Source organism: Salvelinus namaycush, chromosome 25 (assembly GCF_016432855.1).
Source record: "Salvelinus namaycush isolate Seneca chromosome 25, SaNama_1.0, whole genome shotgun sequence".
Lineage (NCBI taxonomy): Eukaryota > Metazoa > Chordata > Actinopteri > Salmoniformes > Salmonidae > Salvelinus > Salvelinus namaycush.
This window is the reverse complement of record NC_052331.1, coordinates 24,074,891-24,094,738: the sequence shown is the minus strand read 5'-3', so window position 1 is coordinate 24,094,738 and position 19,848 is coordinate 24,074,891. Positions and strand designations below refer to the sequence as shown.

The 19,848-nt window shown below is 43.2% G+C and overlaps 1 protein-coding gene across 3 annotated transcripts in view; it reads right to left on the bottom strand.

Annotated features, from left to right (window-relative positions):
* smg7 (SMG7 nonsense mediated mRNA decay factor) overlaps positions 1-19,848 on the bottom strand; it is a 43,006-nt gene that overhangs the window by 5,781 nt on the left and 17,377 nt on the right. For all 3 annotated transcript variants that reach the window (XM_038963977.1, XM_038963975.1, XM_038963976.1), the window contains exons 21-22: positions 3,399-3,569; positions 3,062-3,225 (exon numbers count right to left, since the gene is read on the bottom strand). In XM_038963977.1, the coding sequence (XP_038819905.1) occupies positions 3,062-3,225; positions 3,399-3,569 (335 nt within the window). The remainder of the gene's footprint in view (positions 1-3,061; positions 3,226-3,398; positions 3,570-19,848) is intronic.

The following is a 19,848-nucleotide window of genomic DNA, read 5'->3' as shown; positions in this document are numbered from 1 at the left end:
TTCTACTTCCTGCCTATACATGGGCATGATACGTAAGAGTATACGTGCACTTCATACACCTTCCCCTGGATGTCAAGAGGCGGTGAGAGAAGAAATTTCGTGTTTATCTTGGTCTGAAGTGGAATAAATCCTCTTTGTATGACGTGTCCCTCATTTCCGGTTTTCTAGAGAGCGCGCAGGGGGACATGGATTTGCCTTCTGTTTAGCTGCCGTTATAGTCGACTAATATCTCCGGCTTTGATTTTATTTGATACATGTGACCATATCATCGTAAAGTATGTTTTTTCAATATAGTTTCATCAGATTATTGAAAATTTTTCGGGAGTTTTGCCGTGTTCCGTTCTCTTCCGTTTGTTGACATGGAGAGCGTCGTGCCACCTGGCTAGTGTGCTTGCTAATTGAAGAGGGAAAGTTGCCGTTCTAAATCCAAACAACGATTGTTCTGGACAAAGGACACCTTGTCCAACATTCTGATGGAAGATCAGCAAAAGTAAGAAACATTTTATGATGCTATTTCATATATCTGTCGTACATGTGAACTAGTCGTGGGCGCCCAACGTTTTGGTACTCTAGCTATACCGAAGCTGCATATCGTAATGAAGTTATTTTTAGAATTCTAACACTGCGATTTCATTAAGAACTAATGGATCTATCATTTCCTATACAACATGTATTTTTTTAGTTATGTTTATGAATAGCTATTTGGTCAGAATATGTGTGTCAGAAAAAGTGTCAGGAAAAATCCGGACGTAGTGGGAAAAAGTAGCTAAGTTAGTACAATGTGTAACCATTGATTTCAGCTCTAAATATGCACATTTTCGAACAAAACATAAGTGTATGTATAACCTGATGTTATAGGACTGTCATCTGAGGAAGAAAATCAAGGTTAGTCAAAAATTATATATCTTTTGCTTGTTTGTTACGATCGCTTACTTTTGCTACTGGGAAATTGCTTGTGTTTTTGGCTATTGTGGTAAGCTAATATAACGCTATATTGTGCTTTCGCTGTAAAACACTTGATAAATCGGAAATATTGGCTGGAATCACAAGATGCCTGTCTTTCAATTGCTGTACACTATGTATTTTTCAGAAATGTTTTATGATGAGTATTTAGTTATTTGGCGTTGGTGTCTGTAATTATTCTGTCTGCTTTCGGTGCAATTTCTGATTGTAGCTGCAATGTAAACTATGATTTATACCTGAAATATGCACATTTTTTCGAACAAAACAGATTTATTGAATAACATGTTATAAGACTGTCATCTGATGAAGTTGTTTGTTGGTTAGTTTGGTTGGTTCTTGGTTAGTTAGGTTGGCTTTGTGCATGCTACCTGTGCTGTGAAAAATGTCTGTCCTTTTTTGTATTTGGTGGTGAGCTAACATAAATATACGTGCTGTTTTTGCTGTAAAACATTTTAAAAATCGGACATGTTGGCTGGATTCACAAGATGTGTACCTTTCATTTGCTGTATTGGACTTGTTAATGTGTGAAAGTTAAATATTTAAAAAAAATATCTTTTGAATTTCGCGCCCTGCACTTGAGCTGGCTGTTGTCATAAGTGTACCGACGTCGGGCTTGCAGCCATAAGAAGTTAAAGGACATGCTTGAGCCAAGAAACACGAGCAATGGATATTAGACCGGTGAAAATCTGTCCTTTGATCTGATGAGTCCAAATTTGATATTTTTGGTCCCAACCGCTGTCTTTTTGCAAGACGCAGAGTAGTAGGATGATCTCTGCATGTGTGGTTCCCACCGTGAAGCATGGAGGAGGTGGTGTGATGGTACTTTGCTGGTGACACGGTCAGTGATTTATTTAGAATTCAAGGCACACGTAACCAGCATGGATACCACAGCATTCTGCAGCGATACGCCATCCCATCTGGTTTCCGCTTAGTGAGATCATCATTTGTTTTTCAACAGGACAATGACCCAAAACACACCTCCAGGCTATATAAGGGCTATTTGACCAAGAAGGCGAGTGATGGAGTGCTGCATCAGATGACCTGGCCTTCACAATCACCCGACCTCAACCCAATTGAGATGGTTTGGGATGAGTTGGGCCGTGGAGTGAAGGAAAAGCAGCCAACAAGTGCTCAGCATATGTGGGAAGACTGTCAAGACTGTTGGAAAAACATTCCAGGTGAAGCTGGTAGTGAGAATGCCAAGAGTGTGCAAAGGTGTCATCAAGGCAAAGGGTGGCTACTTTGAAGAATCTTGAAAAAGAAAAGGAGAGCCGCACACTCTAGGAGCTCAGATGCAATAATTGAATAGCCTAATAACCAACATTTTGACAGACAAGCTGTCTTCATCAGGGTATAATGACACTAGTCACTAGTTTATAGTTTCAAAGGACATACTTTAAAGAATCTCAAATATATTTTGATATGTTTAACACTTTTTTGGTTACTACATGATTCCATATGTGTCATTTCATAGTTTTGATGTCTTCACTATTATTCAACAATGTAGAAGAGAGTAAAAATAAAAACTCCGGAATGAGTTGGCATCCAAAAGTTTGACGAATGCATTTGCATTGACATCAGATTGGTTAGAGGGACAATAGAGCCCTGAGTACCAGACCATTAGAACCTGATGGAGGAACAATAGAGCCCTGAGTACCAGGCCATTTGGACCTGATGATCATTAGCAAGTTGGGTACTACCAGAGCATATCCAAACTGCCTAAAGGGAGATTAACATGACTCAACAGTCACATGGAATTTTACTGCGGTCATGACTCATAACTGCCGGTGTGGCTGTAATACGGTCACCGCAACAGCCCTAGACAGGACCTAAAATACAGTTGGGGTGAAATAAGTGGCAATAACAGGTGACGTCACTTAATTCTAAATGACTAAAGGGGACTTTAGTCCAGTAACTTTCCCTAAATTCAGATGTTATCCAGAAGTCTTGGTTGTTATATTCCTTGAATCACTAGGGAATAATCTTGTAATCCAGGAATTCTCAAACTGGGATTTCTTGAAAACTTGGGAATTTGTGGAAAGTTACCAGACTTACTTTTGCAACCCTAAAGGTAAGAAAGGTGTGTGTCGTGTGGTACCTTCAGACTGTCCAGGAGCACAGTGGAGGAGTCTTCCATTGGCAACTCCTGGGCGGCCCAGGAGCTGCTGGGGGCGTTCCCCTGGTGCCAGCTGTTCTCAGGGGTTCGGTGGTCTGAAGATGACGACGCAGCGGGCAGGTAGTCCAGACCAAACCCACTCACAGCTACTTGACAAAAACAGAGATTCATTATATAAAACGCCATGATTTAAGAATAACACAAAATGTCTGGAAAAGGCTAAGTTGTTATACCAAACATGACATTCATTACATATATCAGTGGGTATAAGAGGTAGACGGATATAATTTATATATTTAGATTCATGAGGTTGACTTACGCGTCTTTTCCACCTTCCAGCGGTCGACCATCCTCCTGTCTCGGTTGTCGGGTGTTCCTATGGGGCCGAAGTTAGAGAAGGGGATGGAGCCATGGTTGTGCGTGGGTGGAGAAGAGGGTAAACTGCTTGGGTTGGAAGAATGGGGGGACTGGCTTGCTGGTGTAGAGTGGTCTGTTATGGAAATGGAAAAATATAATTATACTTACATGCAAATATGTCTTAATTTCTAACAGAATTTCTGCCTTTATAAAATGTTTTTCAATAAGATTATATTGAAATATTGACTCAGATGCTAAGGCCGGACAAAGTTTAATTACTCTTAAATGGATGGCCCGCCTTAATTTTCTCCACCACCCGCAATTATTTACTTTTTAAAATATTTTTTTAAAATCAGATGTTATTTTTTGGGCAATATATGCGGCGCTTTGTTTATAATGCACTGTCCTCTTGCCCTTGACGCTTTACCAAGTTGATGCGCAAGAGACCAAACAGACTCCGATTGGACAGTGAAACAAAGTGATGATACGCCACCGAGAACAGCTAGCATGTCCAGCAAAGTACATCGCCAGTGGCACTCTCACACTTCGTGCAGATCAGCAGCTCCACAATGATGTGATTGACTGTCTCCAAGGTGGGGGCTTTCGTGGCAGCCAGACGAGACAATTGAAGAAGGATGCGGTGAGCAAAGTTACTGGGCTCGAATTTAGTAAAACTTGCTCTATATAGATTGACGCTTCTAATTGGGCATGTTATAAACAAATATTTGTATTATTTATATTATTATTGTATGAACATTTTGTTAACGCCTATAGGAGATGCATTCAGGTAATGAACTCATTATTATACAACAACATTTTAATATGATTACAATTATTTGTCAATAAATTCAAGAATTAGATTTTTTTTGTTGTCTACTCTATACATCACAATGGATAGGGGGCAGCATTTTCACATTTGGATGAAAAGCGTGCCCAGAGTAAACTTCCTGCTACGCAGGCCCAAAAGCTAGAATATGCATATAATTAGTAGATTTGGATAGAAAACACACTGAAGTTTCTAAAACTGGTTGAATGATGTCTGTGAGTATAACAGAATTCATATGGCAGGCAAAAACCTGAGAAAAAATCCAACCAGGAAGTGGGAAATCTGAGGTTGGTCGTTTTTCAACTCATTCCCTATTGAAGATACAGTGGGATATAGGTAATGTTGCACTTCCTAAGGCTTCCACTAGATGTCAACAGTCTTTAGAACCTTGTCTGATGCTTCTACTGTGAAGTGGGGCCGAATGAGAGGGGAATGAGTCAGAAGTCTGGCAGAATGCTTTGAGCTCGTGACGCTCGTTCACGTGAGAGCGCGCTCTGTTCCATTTGCTTTTCTGAAGACAAAGGAATTCTCTGGTTGGAACATTATTGAAGATTTATGTTAAAAACATCCTAAAGATTCATTCTATACTTAGTTTGACATGTTTCTACGGACTGTAATATTACTTTTCGTCTGAACTTTTGCCTGGACCTGCCTACGCGTCGTGAGTCTAGATTGTGTACTGAACGTGCGAACAACAAGGAGGAATTTGGACATAAATGATGGACAAACATTTATTGTGGAACTGGGATTCCTGGGAGTGCATTCTGACGAAGATCATCAAAGTGAATATTTATAATGCTATTTCTGACTTATGTTGACTCCAACATGGCAGATATCTTCTTGGGTTGTGTTGGTCTCTGAGCGCTGTACTCAGATTATTGCATGGTTTGCTTTATCCATAAAGTTTTTTTCAAATCTGTCACAGCGGTTGCATTAACTTCTCTAGGATAGGGGGCAGCATTTTCACGTTTGGATGAAAAGCATACCCAAATTCAACTGCCAGCTACTCATCCCCAGAAGATAAGATATGCATATTGTTAGTAGATTTGGATAGAAAACACTCTGAAGTTTCTAAAACTGTTTGAATAACAATTTATTTACCAGGCGAAACCCCTAGGACAAACCATTCAGATTATTATTTTTTTTTGAGGTCACTCTCTTTTCAATGGATTTTCATTGGGAATAGAGATTTCTAATTGACCTTCTTGCAGTTCCTACCGCTTCCAATGGATGTCAACAGTCTTTAGAAATTAGTTGAGGGTTTTTCCTTTGTGTAATGAAGAAGTACGGCCATTTTGAATCAGGGTCACTTGAAGTGTCCTGTTAGATAGAGGCGCGTGACCAGAAAGCATGCTACAGATTGTTTTAATCCTGTATTGAACACAGATCATCCAGTCTTCAATTTTATAGATTATTTACGTTAAAAAAACACCTAAAGTTGTATTACAAAAGTAGTTTGAAATGTTTTGGCAAAGTTTACAGGTAACTTTTGAGATATTTTGTAGTCATGTTTCACGAGTTGGAACCGGTGTTTTTCTGGATCAAACGCGCCAAATAAATGGACAATTTGGATATATAATCGATGGAATTAAATCGAACAAAAGGACCGTTTGTGATGTTTATGGGACATATTGGAGTGCCAACAACAGAAGCTCGTCAAAGGTAAGGCATGAATTATATTTTTATTTCTGCGTTTTGTGTCGCACCTGCAGGGTTGAAATATGCTTATCTCTCTTTGTTTACAATGGTGCTACAGTGGGGCAAAAAAGTATTTAGTCAGCCACCAATTGTGCAAGTTCTCCCACTTAAAAAGATGAGAGAGGCCTGTAATTTTCATCATAGGTACACTTCAACTATGACAGACAAAATGAGAAAAAAAAATCCAGAAAATCCCATTGTAGGATTTTTAATGAATTTATTTGCAAATTATGGTGGAAAATAAGTATTTGGTCAATAACAAAAGTTTCTCAATACTTTGTTATATACCCTTTGTTGGCAATGACAGAGGTCAAACGTTTTCTGTAAGTCTTCACAAGGTTTTCACACACTGTTGCTGGTATTTTGGCCCATTCCTCCATGCAGATCTCCTCTAGAGCAGTGATGTTTTGGGGCTGTTGCTGGGCAACACGGACTTTCAACTCCCTCCAAAGATTTTCTATGGGGTTGAGATCTGGAGACTGGCTAGGCCACTCCAGGACCTTGAAATGCTTCTTACGAAGCCACTCCTTCGTTGCCCGGGCGGTGTGTTTGGGATCATTGTCATGCTGAAAGACCCAGCCACGTTTCATCTTCAATGCCCTTGCTGATGGGAGGAGGTTTTCACTCAAAATCTCACGATACATGGCCCCATTCATTCTTTCCTTTACACGGATCAGTCGTCCTGGTCCCTTTGCAGAAAAACAGCCCCAAAGCATGATGTTTCCACCCCCATGCTTCACAGTAGGTATGGTGTTCTTTGGATGCAACTCAGCATTCTTTGTCCTCCAAACACGACGAGTTGAGTTTTTACCAAAAAGTTCTATTTTGGTTTCATCTGACCATATGACATTCTCCCAATCTTCTTCTGGATCATCCAAATGCTCTCTAGCAAACTTCAGACGGGCCTGGACATGTACTGGCTTAAGCAGGGGGACACGTCTGGCACTGCAGGATTTGAGTCCCTGGCGGCGTAGTGTGTTACTGATGGTAGGCTTTGTTACTTTGGTCCCAGCTCTCTGCAGGTCATTCACTAGGTCCCCCCGTGTGGTTCTGGGATTTTTGCTCACCATTCTTGTGATCATTTTGACCCCACGGGGTGAGATCTTGCGTGGAGCCCCAGATCGAGGGAGATTATCAGTGGTCTTGTATGTCTTCCATTTCCTAATAATTGCTCCCACAGTTGATTTCTTCAAACCAAGCTGCTTACCTATTGCAGATTCAGTCTTCCCAGCCTGGTGCAGGTCTACAATTTTGATTCTGGTGTCCTTTGACAGCTCTTTGGTCTTGGCCATAGTGGAGTTTGGAGTGTGACTGTTTGAGGTTGTGGACAGGTGTCTTTTATACTGATAACAAGTTCAAACAGGTGCCATTAATACAGGTAACGAGTGGAGGACAGAGGAGCCTCTTAAAGAAGAAGTTACAGGTCTGTGAGAGCCAGAAATCTTGCTTGTTTGTAGGTGACCAAATACTTATTTTCCACCATAATTTGCAAATAAATTCATTAAAAATCCTACAATGTGATTTTCTGGATTTTTTTTTTCTCATTTTGTCTGTCATAGTTGAAGTGTACCTATGATGAAAATTACAGGCCTCTCTCATCTTTTTAAGTGGGAGAACTTGCACAATTGGTGGCTGACTAAATACTTTTTTGCCCCACTAACTCAGATAATAGCATCGTTTGCTTTCGCCGAAAAGCCTATTTGAATTCTGACATGTTGGCTGGATTCACAACCAGTGTTGCTTTAATTTGGTATCTTTCAAGTGTGATTTAATGAAAGTTAGATTTTTATAGTATTTTATTTGAATTTGGCGCGCTGCATTTTCTCTGGCTTTTGGCCAAGTGAGACAGTAGCGTCCCGCCTAAACTCAGATTTTTGGATATAAATATAAACTTTAACGAACAAAACATACATGTATTGTGTAACATGAAGTCCTATGAGTATCATCTGATGAAGATCATCAAAGGTTAGTGATTCATTTTAACTCTATTTCTGCTTTTTGTTACTCCTCTCTTTGGCTAGAAAAATGGCTGTGTTTTTCTGTGGCTATGTACTGAGCTAACATAAATCGCAAGGTGTGCTTTCGCCGTAAATCATTTTTGAAATCAGACACCTTGGCTGGATTAATGAGAAGTTTATCTTTAAAATGGTGTATAATACCTGTATGTTTGAGGAATTTGAATGAGATTTGTTGTTTTGAATTTGGCGCCCTGCAATTTCACTGGCTGTTGGTTAGGTGGGATGCTACCGTCCCACATATCCCAGAGAAGTTAAGGAGAAGTATATCTTTAAATCTGTGAATAACACTTGTATCTTTTATTAATGTTTATTATGAGTATTTCTGTGATTTGATGTGGATCTGTGCAAATTCACGGGATGTTTTGGAGGCAAAGCCAAATGTAAACTGAGGTTTTTGGATATAAATATGAACTTGATCGAACAAAACATACATGTATTGTGTAACATGAAGTCCTATGAGTATCATCTGATGAAGATCAAAGGTTAGTATTCATTTTAACTCTATTTCTGCTTTTTGCGACTCCTCTCTTTGGTTGGAAAATCGCTGTATGCTTTCTGTGACTAGTTGCTGACCTAACATAATGATATGTTCTGCTTTCGCCGAAAAGCTTTTTTGAATTCAGACACTGTGGTTGGATTAACGAGAATTTTATCGTTAAAATGGTGTCTAATACTTGTATGTTTGAGAAAATTGAATTATGAGATTTCTGTTGATTGAATTTGGCGCCCTGCAATTTCATTGGCTGTTGGCGAGGGGTTCCACTAGCCAGTCCTAGACAGGTTAAATGACGAGATTGGATTGCACTTTTTCCAGTGTTAGATTCATTTGACCTAATTCGAATGATTGCCCTTTATTAACAATGGCATATTTTTCCTAGAAAAGGTAGCCTATGATAGGCCTTTTTTCTACTTCCGGCGCCGACAGAGATGGCCGCCTCGCTTCGCGTTCCTAGGAAACTATGCAGTATTTTGTTTTTATACGTGTTATTTCTTACATTGGTACCCCAGGTAATCTTAGGTTTCATTACATACAGTCGGGAGGAACTACTGAATATAAGAGCAACGTCAACTCACTATCATTACGACCAGGAATATGACTCTCCCAAATCCTGTGTTTTGCCTTCCACCCAGTACAAAGGATCTGATCCCAGCCGGCGACCCTAAACAACGACGCCGTAAAAGGGGCAAACGAAGCGGTCTTCTGGTTAGGCTTCGGAGACGGGCACATCGCGCTCCACTCCCTAGCATACTACTCGCCAATGTCCGGTCTCTTGACAACAAGGTTGATGAAATCCGAGCAAGGGTAGCATTCCAGAGAGACATCAGAGACTGTAACGTTCTTTGCTTCACGGAAACATGGCTCACTCGAGAGACGATAACGGAGTCGGTGCAGCCAGCTGGTTTCTTCACGCATCGCGCCGACAGAAACAAACATCTATCTGGTAAGAAGAGGGGCGGGGGGGTATGCCTTATGATCAACGAGACGTGGTGTGATCATAACAACATACAGGAACTCAAGTAATTCTGTTCACCTGACTTATAATTCCTCACAATCAAATGTCGACCGCATTATCTACCAAGGGAATTCTCTTCGATTATAATCACAGCCGTATATATTCCACCCCAAGCAGACACAGATGGCCCTGAACGAACTTTATCTGACTCTATGTAAACTGGAAACCACACACCCTGAGGCTGCATTCATCGTAGCTGGGGATTTTAACAAGGCTAATCTGAAAACAAAACTCCCTAAATTCTATCAGCATATCGATTGTGCTACCAGGGCTGGTAAAACCCTGGATCATTGTTATTCTAACTTCCGCGACGCATATAAGGCCCTCCCCCGCCCTCCTTTCGGAAAAGCTGACCACGACTCCATTTTGTTGCTTCCAGCCTACAAACAGAAACTAAAACAAGAAGCTCCAGCGCTCAGGTCTGTTCAACGCTGGTCCGACCAATCTGATTCCACGCTTCAAGACTGCTTCGATCACGTGGATTGGGATAGGTTTCGCATTGCGTCCAACAACAACATTGACGAATACGCTGATTCGGTGAGTGAGTTCATTAGAAAGTGCATCGGCGACGTAATACCCACAGCAACAATTAAAACATTCCCAAACCAGAAACCGTGGATTGATGGCAGCATTCGCGTGAAACTGAAAGCGCGAACCACTGCTTTTAACCAGGGCAAGGTGACCGGAAACATGACCGAATACAAAGTGTAGCTATTCCCTCCGCAAGGCAATCAAACAAGCTAAATGCCAGTATAGAGACAAAGTAGAGTCGCAAATCAACAGCTCAGACACAAGAGGTATGTGGCAGGGTCTACAGTCAATCACGGATTACAAAAAGAAACCAGCCCCGTCGCGGACCAGGATGTCTTGCTCCCAGACAGACTAAATAACTTTTTTGCTCGCTTTGAGGACAATAGTGCAACTGACACGGCCCGCTACCAAAACCTGCGCGCTCTCCTTCATTGCAGCCGAGGTGAGTAAAACATTTAACCGTGTTAACCCTCGCAAGGCTGCAGGCCCAGACGGCATTCACAGCCGCACCCTCAGAGCATGCACAGACCAGCTGACTGGTGTGTTTACGGACATATTCAATCAATCCTTATCCCAGTCTGCTGTTCCCACATGCTTCAAGAGGGCCACCATTGTTCCTGTTCCCAAGAAAGCTAAGGTAACTGAGCTAAACGACTACCGCCCCGTAGCACTCACTTCCGTCATTATGAAGTGCTTTGAGAGACTAGTCAAGGACCATATCACCTCCACCCTACCTGACACCCTAGACCCACTCCAATTTGCTTACCGACCGAATAGGTCCACAGACGACGCAATCGCAACCACACTGCCCTAACCCATCTGGACAAGAGGAATACCTATGTGAGAATGCTGTTCATCGACAGCAGCTCAGCATTTAACACCATAGTACCATCCAAACTCGTCATCAAGCTCGAGACCCTGGGTCTCGACCCCGCCCTGTGCAACTGGGTACTGGACTTCCTGACGGGCCGCCCCCAGGTGGTGAGGGTAGGTAACAACATCTCCACTCCGCTGATCCTCAACACTGGGGCCCCACAAGGGTGCGTTCTGAGCCCTCTCCTGTACTCCCTGTTCACCCACGACTGCGTGGCCATGCACGCCTCCAACTCAATCATCAAGTTTGCGGACGACACTACAGTGGTAGGCTTGATTACCAACGACGACGAGACGGCCTACAGGGAGGAGGTGAGGGCCCTCGGAGTGTGGTGTCAGGAAAATAACCTCACACTCAACGTCAACAAAACAAAGGAAATGATTGTGGACTTCAGGAAACAGCAGAGGGAGCACCCCCCTCCAGGACACCTACACCACCCGATGTCACAGGAAGGCCATAAAGATCATCAAGGACAACAACCACCCGAGCCACTGCCTGTTCACCCCGCTATCATCCAGAAGGCGAGGTCAGTACAGGTGCATCAAAGCAGGGACCGAGAGACTGAAAAACAGCTTCTATCTCAAGGCCATCAGACTGTTAAACAGCCACCACTAACATTTAGTGGCCGCTGCCAACATACTGACTCAACTCCAGCCACTTTAATAATGGGAATTGATGGAAATTATGTAAAAATGTATCACTAGCCACTTTAAACAATGCCACTTAATATAATGTTTACATACCCTACATTACTCATCTCATATGTATATACTGTACTCTATCATCTACTGCATCTTGCCATCTTTATGTAATACATGTATCACTAGCCACTTTAAACTATGCCACTTTATGTTTATATACCCTACATTACTCATCTCATATGTATATACTGTACTCTATACCATCTACTGCATCTTGCCTACGCCGTTCTGTACCATCACTCATTCATATATCTTTATGTACATATTCTTTATCCCTTTACACTTGTGTGTATAAGGTAGTAGTTGTGGAATTGCTAGGTTAGATTACTCGTTGGTTATTACTGCATTGTCGGAACTAGAAGCACAAGCATTTCGCTACACTCGCATTAACATCTGCTAACCATGTGTATGTGACAAATACATTTGATTTGATTTATATTTTTATTGTCTTCATTTGAAGGCTATACAATTAAGTAGATTAATTCTCCAATCATTTTTTAATATGATTGCACTACTGCATTTTATTTATACTAATGAGTTATATGTACACTAGATGAGTCCCAGGGGGTGCTGTTTTGAAGCCACCATGCCTCCATCTTGGAACTACCCCACCATTGGAAGCGATAGAAATGCATTTATTAATATCTACATTTTCAATATTGCATTCTATTATACATCCTATGTGAATAATGTTCATTAAATGTTAATTTGTGTATTAATTATAATCTGATAAATTAAGCTGAAATGTATATTTTCTATTGTTCATGTCCATATAGCCTGGACATTCATTACCCAATTATCAAAAGCACTCTGATATATGGATCCCCATCTAGAGAAGTTCAAAGAGAGAGGTTTAGCCATACCAGACAGATTCCTGCAATTACCACAAGGACTTGGATCCTACAACAGATAACAGAAAACACGACAGAAGGAACCAAAACAAAGTCAAGATCAGCTTCGGGATCATTGCAGTCAGCTCTAGCTCAATATCCCAGCCCTGGGCACACCAGAATCACTTCACAGGTATTTTAATGAATGTCTTGTGTAATTTTCTATATCAATTAAGTTTGATTCTGTATGTAAAACATACTGTGTCTGATATTGTAAAATGTCCCCATTTATTCAGGAAATGTAAACATTTATTTTCAAAGTGTAAGCTTTCAATTTTAAACCTGAACTAAAACTGCCTGTATTCCTTGTTCACATTAGATAACACATCTCAGATCACAGAGAAGATGCAGTGCATCTGAGAAGATGTTCCAAGACGGCGGTAGCAGTGCAGACGTGTTTTTTTGGTATTTTTCGCATACATTTCAATTCTATTTTCATTCTCTTTTCCATTTTAAATCAATTATACCTTCCATTAACCTGCCTCACCCAATGTGTTACAGAACCGCTATTTTTTTTTTTGACCTTATAGCCAGAACCACCTAGCCATCAAAGCTAACCAGCTAATTAGCTACTAGCTATTTAGTCATTGTTAGCCACTGCTAGCGGCCTTTACCTTCTGCACAGATACCAGCCCTTTTTAGCCTGGATAATACTTGCCAGCCTACCGGTATGGGACTGTTTCTCCACTACAACGCCGGATTCCTGCCGTAAACCCTGGACCATTACTCCTGATCTTCACAGCTAGCTAGCTGCCACCGAGTGACCCAGTACCGAAGCTAGCCCTGAGCCAGGCCAGGCCCACCTCCCGGCCTACTCAGTTGTTCACCCGGACTCCACCCAAACACGGCTAGAATCCACTACTCCACCGGATCCTTGCCGAAAGCTCTGGACCTTGGCACCGGATCACCGCTGCTCCCGAGTGGCTAACGCCCCTGCCCCGAAGCTAGCACCAGTTAGCCACATCTCCCGGCTAGCAAACTAAATTACTACAACACCTCTTTTGCCATCTGGCTTTGATCCTTTGTTGACACGGCTCCCCACCCCACCACCACGACTGGTCTGCCGACGGATACTCCATCCGCTGTGCTTTCAACTGGCCTCTGTCGGACGTCGGAGCAGACGCTTCTACTAGCCCCGGGCTGCTAATTTTAAATGCCGTGTCGCCCACGTGCTAACATAGTAGCGACTACTCTGCGACTTCCCTGTTCCATCTATTGCTGTCCCCTGGACCCTATGATCACTTGGCTACATAGCTGATGCCTGCTGGAATGTACATTAAATCACGCTACTCCATTCTGTTTATTTTTGTTCAACTGTCGGCCCCAGCCCAGAACTCAGGCCCTATGTGTAGATAACCGACCCTCTGCCCATTCATTGCCATTTTACCTGTTGTTGTTGTCTTAGCCGATTAGCTGTTGTTGTCTTACCCGTTGTCTTAGCTAGCTCTCCCAATCAACACCTGTGATTGCTTTATGTCTCTCTTAAATGTCAATATGCCTTGTATACTGTTGTTTAGCGTAGTTATCATTGTTTTAGTTACAATGGAACCCTTAGTTCCACTCATCATAACTCCTTTGTCCCACCTCCCACACATGCGGTGACCTCACCCAGTATAACCAGCATGTCCAGAGATGCAACCTCTCTTATCATCACTCAGTGCCTGGGCCTACCTCCGCTGTACCCGCACCCCACCATACCGGTCTGCACATTATGCCCTGAATCTATTCTACCACGCCCAGAAATCTGCTCCTTTGATTCTTTGTGCCCAACGCTCTAGACTACCTGTTTTGATAGCCTTTAGCCGTACCCTCATCCTACTCCTCCTCAAGTGCGTGTCCCCAGGCACCCTCATTTGTTGACTTCTGTGATCGAAAAAGCCTTGGTTTCATGCATGTTAACATCCGAAGCCTCCTCCCTAAGTTTGTTTTACTCACTGCTTTAGCACACTCCGCCAACCCTGATGTCCTTGCCATGTCTGAATCCTGGCTTAGGAAGGCCACCAAAAATTCTGAGATTTCCATACCCAACTACTACATTCTCCGCCAAGATAGAACTGACAAGGGCGGGGGGGGGGGGGGGGGGGGTTGCAATCTACTGCAGAGATAGCCTGCAAAGTTGTCATACTTTCCAGGTCTATGCCCAAACAGTTCGAACTTCTAATTAAAAAAATTAATCTCTCCAGAAATAAGTCTCTCACTGTTTCCGCCTGTTATCGAACCCCCTCCGCTCCCAGCTGTGCCCTGGACACCATATGTGAATTGATCACCCTCCATCTAGCTTCAGAGTTCGTTCTGTTAGGAGAACTAAACTGGGATATGCTTAACACCCCGGCAGTCCTACAATCTAAGCTAGATGCCCTCAATCTCACACAAATCATCAAGGAACCCACCAGGTACAACCCTAAATCCGTAAACATGGGCACCCTCATAGACATTATCCTGACCAAACACACCTCTGCTGTTTTCAATCAGGATCTCAGCGATCACTGCCTCATTGCCTGCGTCCGTAATGGATCCGCGGTCAAACGACCACCCCTCATGACTGTCAAACACTCCCTAAAACACTTCTGCGAGAAGGCCTTTCTAATCGACCTGGCCTGGGTATACTGGAAGGATATTGACCTCATCCCATCAGTCGAGGATGCCTGGTCGTTCTTTAAAAGTAATTTCCTCACCATCTTATACAATCATGCCCCTTTCAAAAAAATGCAGAACTAAGAACAGATATAGCCTTTGGTTAACTCCAGACCTAACTGGCCTTGACCAGCACAAAAACATCCTGTGGCGGACTGCAATAGCATCGAAAAGTCCCCACGATATGCAACTGTTCAGGGAAGTCAGGAACCAATACACACAGTCAGTCAGGAAAGCAAAGGCTAGCTTTTTCAAGCAGAAATTTGCATCCGGTAGCTCTAACTCCAAAAAGTTTTGGGACACTAAAGTCCATGGAGAACAAGAACACTTCCTCCCAGCTGCCCACTGCACTGAGGCTAAGTAACACGGTCACCACCGATAAATCAATGAAATTCAAAAATTTCAATAAGCATTTCTCTACGGCTGGACATGCCTTCCTGTTGGCCTTCCTCCGGCCAACAGCTACGCCCCCCCCCCCCCCCCCCCCCCACCCCCCCGCAGCTACTCGCCCGAGCCTCCCAAGCTTCTCCTTCACCCAAATCCAGATAGCAGATGTTCTGAAAGAGCTGCAAAACCTGGACCGTTACAAATCAGCTGGGCTAGACAATCTGGACCCTCTCTTTCTAAAACTATCCGCCGCCATTGTTGCAACCCCTATTACCAGCCTGTTCAACCATTTTCGTATCGTCCGAGATCCCTAAAGATTGGAAAGCTGCCGCGGTCATCCCCCTCTTCAAAGGGGGTGACACTCTAGACCCAAACTGCTATAGACCTATATATATCCTGCCCTGCCTTTCTCCGAAAGTCTCCGAAAGCCAAGTTAAAGATCACTGACCATTTCGGATCCCACCGTACCTTCTCCGCTGTGCAATTCGGTTTCCGAGCCGGTCACGGGTGCACTTCAGCCACGCTCAAGGTACTAAACGATATCATAACCGCCATCGATAAAAGACAGTACTGTGCAGCCGTCTTCATCGACCTGGCCAAGGCTTTCGAATCTGTTAATCACCGTATTCTTATCGGCAGACTCAATAGCCTTGGTTTCTCAAATGATTGCCTCGCCTGGTTCACCAACTACTTCTCAGATAGAGTTCAGTGTGGCAAATCGGAGGGCCTGTTGTCCGGACCTCTGCCTGTCTCTATGGGGGTACCACAGGGGTCAATTCTCGGGCCGACTCTTTTCTCTGTATATATCAATGATGTTGCTCTTGCTGCGGGTGATTCCCTGATCCACCTCTACGCAAACGACACCATTCTGTATACATCTGGCCCTTCTTTGGACACTGTGCTAACAAAACCTCCAAACCTTAACAAACCTCCAGACGAGCTTCAATGCCATACAACACTCCTTCCATGGACTCCAACTGCTCTTAAAACGCTAGCAAAACTAAATGCATGCTTTTCAACCGTTCGCTGCCGGCACCCGCCCGCCCGACTAGCGTCACTACTCTGGACGGTTCTGACCTAGAATACGTGGACAACTACAAATACCTAGGTGTCTGGCTAGACTGTAAACTCTCCTTCCAGACTCACATTAAACATCTCCAATCCAAAATCAAATTGTCTTTCTATTCCACAACAAAGCCTCCTTCACTCACGCCGCAAAACTTACCCTAGTAAAACTGACTATCCTACCGATCCTCGACTTCGGCGATGTCATCTACAAAATAGCTTCCAATACTCTACTCAGCAAACTGGATGCAGTCTATCACAGTCCCATCCGTTTTGTCACCAAAGCCCCTTATACCACCCACCACTGCGACCTGTATGCTCTTGTCAGCTGGCCCTTGCTACATATTCGTCGCCAGACCCACTGGTTCCAGGTCATCTATAAATCTATGCTAGGTAAAGCTCCGCCTTATCTCAGCTCACTGGTCACGATAACAACACCCACCCGTAGCACGCTCTCCAGCAGGTATATCTCACTGGTCATCCCCAAAGCCAACACCTCCTTTGGCTGCCTTTCCTTCCAGTTCTCTGCTGCCAGTGACTGGAAAGAATTGCCAAACTCGCTGAAGTTGGAGACTTACATTTCTCTCACTAACTTTAAACATCATCTGAGCAGCTAACCAATCGCTGCAGCTGTACATAGTCCATCTGTAAATAGCCCACCCAATCTACCTACCTCATCCCCATATTGTTTTTATTTACTTTGCTGCTCTTTTGCACACCAGTATCACTACTTACACACCATCATCTGCTCATCTATCACTCCAGTGTTAATCTGCTAAATTGTAATTACTTTGCTACTATGGCCTATTTATTGCTTTACCTCCTCATGCCATTTGCACACACTGTATATAGACTTTCTTTTTTTCTATTGTGTTATTGACTGTACGCTTGTTTATTCCATGTGTAACTGTGTTGTTTTCTGTCGCACTGCTTTGCTTTATCTTGGCCAGGTCGCAGTTGTAAATGAGAACTTGTTCTCAACTAGCTTTCCTGGTTAAATAAAGGTGATATAAAATAAAAAATTATTTAAAAAGTTTAAAAAAGAGTCCATAGCATAAAAAAAAGAAAAGAAAAAAAAGAGTTCATAGCAGCTTATGCATCCTACTTGGAGAAGGTGAATCAAGCAATTACCAGACGTCACCAACAGCCCACTCCCCTACGTACACCAGAGTCTGATGTTTTATGCTACACCGAGAGCATCATGCAGACGGGTCAGCCCCCAGTACAGCACTCGGTTACAAGCTTTGGAGAAAGTGCCCCAATACCACCCCACTGGACTTTGCTCCTGAAGATAGATTCCAGAGAAGGAAATGGATTGACAACTTGAAACTTCCATTGACTTTACTTTTGAAGTATGCCTGTGGTAACTACCTAGGCAATCTGACATTCATATGGAAGGTATCCTCACACAACAACTGTGTTCATGAGACCAGGCAAGATTCAGTCATCTCCACCCTGAGGAAAGAAATACGAACATACCACACCAGAGCAATGCAAAAAGCATTCCTGAACAAATACGCACATGCTGCCAAAGTGAACTGCTACTTCCTGAGAGAAATGCACCAGTTTGACAGACAAAAGATCAGCAAACAATGGTAAACAGGGCCTACTTGATGAGAGTATCCTTGTTCCTCCTTGATGGTGATGACCCAGACCTGATAATGGATTTAAAGAAGCTGAATGGCAAACCACAATCCTTTTGGGATGAAGTACCAAAGTATTTTACCAAATACACAGCTCAGGTCAGCGATCGCAGACATGTTGTGTACTTGTACTTACCTTTTGCTATCTCAGTTGAGGACTTGTGTGACAGCGGAAAAGTGGCTTCCACCAGAAACTAAAATCCCATCCCTGCCTGCATGTGGCAGAAGGACTGTGAAATGTTGTTGTGTGGATGATAAGGCAAGCATCCCTGTCGGAGAACCTGGCCAGCCTATAGGGACCTGTAACAGGCAGACATCCAAGCACTGCTCCTGTGAGTGGGACAGTTCTAGCAGCTGCCAACCATGATTACCATGAGTGGACTTGTACTATGTGTCATGTTGATCCCAGACATCCCAGCATCTCTATCTAGTTCATGTCAATGCCAACCAGCCCCCTTTCGACACACAGTTGAAAATCTCAGCATCCTCAGAGGAGAGAACTACAGTGCAGATGTCTCTCCCAACAAGTCAATCTTGATCACTCAATCTGATGGTGGGGGCAACCACAGATGCCTCTGTTCAAGCATGCCACACTCCTGTTTGTTCAACTGGATCTTGACATGCTTATCGCTTGTAAAACAGCAGCAGGTAAACAGCTGGGCCAAGCATGCCGAGATATTTAATTCCCTTCTAAACTTGGGGCTTCAGGGAACAGCCCTGGCTACCCTAACCCTAGGGAGAAGATGGAAGAATCAAATGAGAAGCACGTGAAGAAGAGTAGCACAATGACAAGCCTAAGTGAAAGAGCCACCAAACAACCAGACCTGAAAGAGGCTTTTGAAAAGAGTATGCATCCTGTTGCAGCTCGTAAGTGGCTGGTTTGTGCACCTGAAGTGGAAAGGAACACACGTAGAAGTACATCAGCCCACAACACAGGAAGACATTGCCAAAATTGCACAACAATTCAACATCATTGATACAGAAGTTGACATGATGCATGACCTCAGCAGAAAAGTCCTTGACAAAAAAACAGTACAAGCAATTCCAGAACAGTCATTTCAAGATGTCCTCCACATTTGTCAGAAGATCAATTTAAGAACTGAAGGTTTGTGCCTGATCCAACATTGACAGTGGACAACCGTGAGCACCAGACATGTGACGATCTGTACAGCCTGGACACCACAGACAAGGATAGTCCTTCTCTGACACCAAATATAGAAAATGTAAAGAGGAGTGCTGCCATGGTCAGTGCAAAGAAGAGAGCGACCATCAACTGTGTTGAATGTGAGAACCCAAGGTGCTTGTATGGCTGTCTAAAGAACAGAAAGCAGTCCAACGCATTCGGGATGAGACATTTTTTACAAGTGGTTCAGAGATTTACAAAGAAGACAATCCATATCACGAGCAGATAGTTGCTTTCAAGGGGCTAAACTGTGGAATGTAAGTGGAGACGCAGTATTATTCAACAATCAGAGTTGTTCCCAGATGTGTGTCCATTGTGGATGTCCAGATGTTCTTGAGGGGAAAGAGGTGGTGAAGCTCAAACAACAATTCCAACCGTCAGGCCAATGAGCCCAGTGTGTAAGCAAGAAGGAAAGCAGTTCATTACGAGAGCTCCAATAAATCTTAAA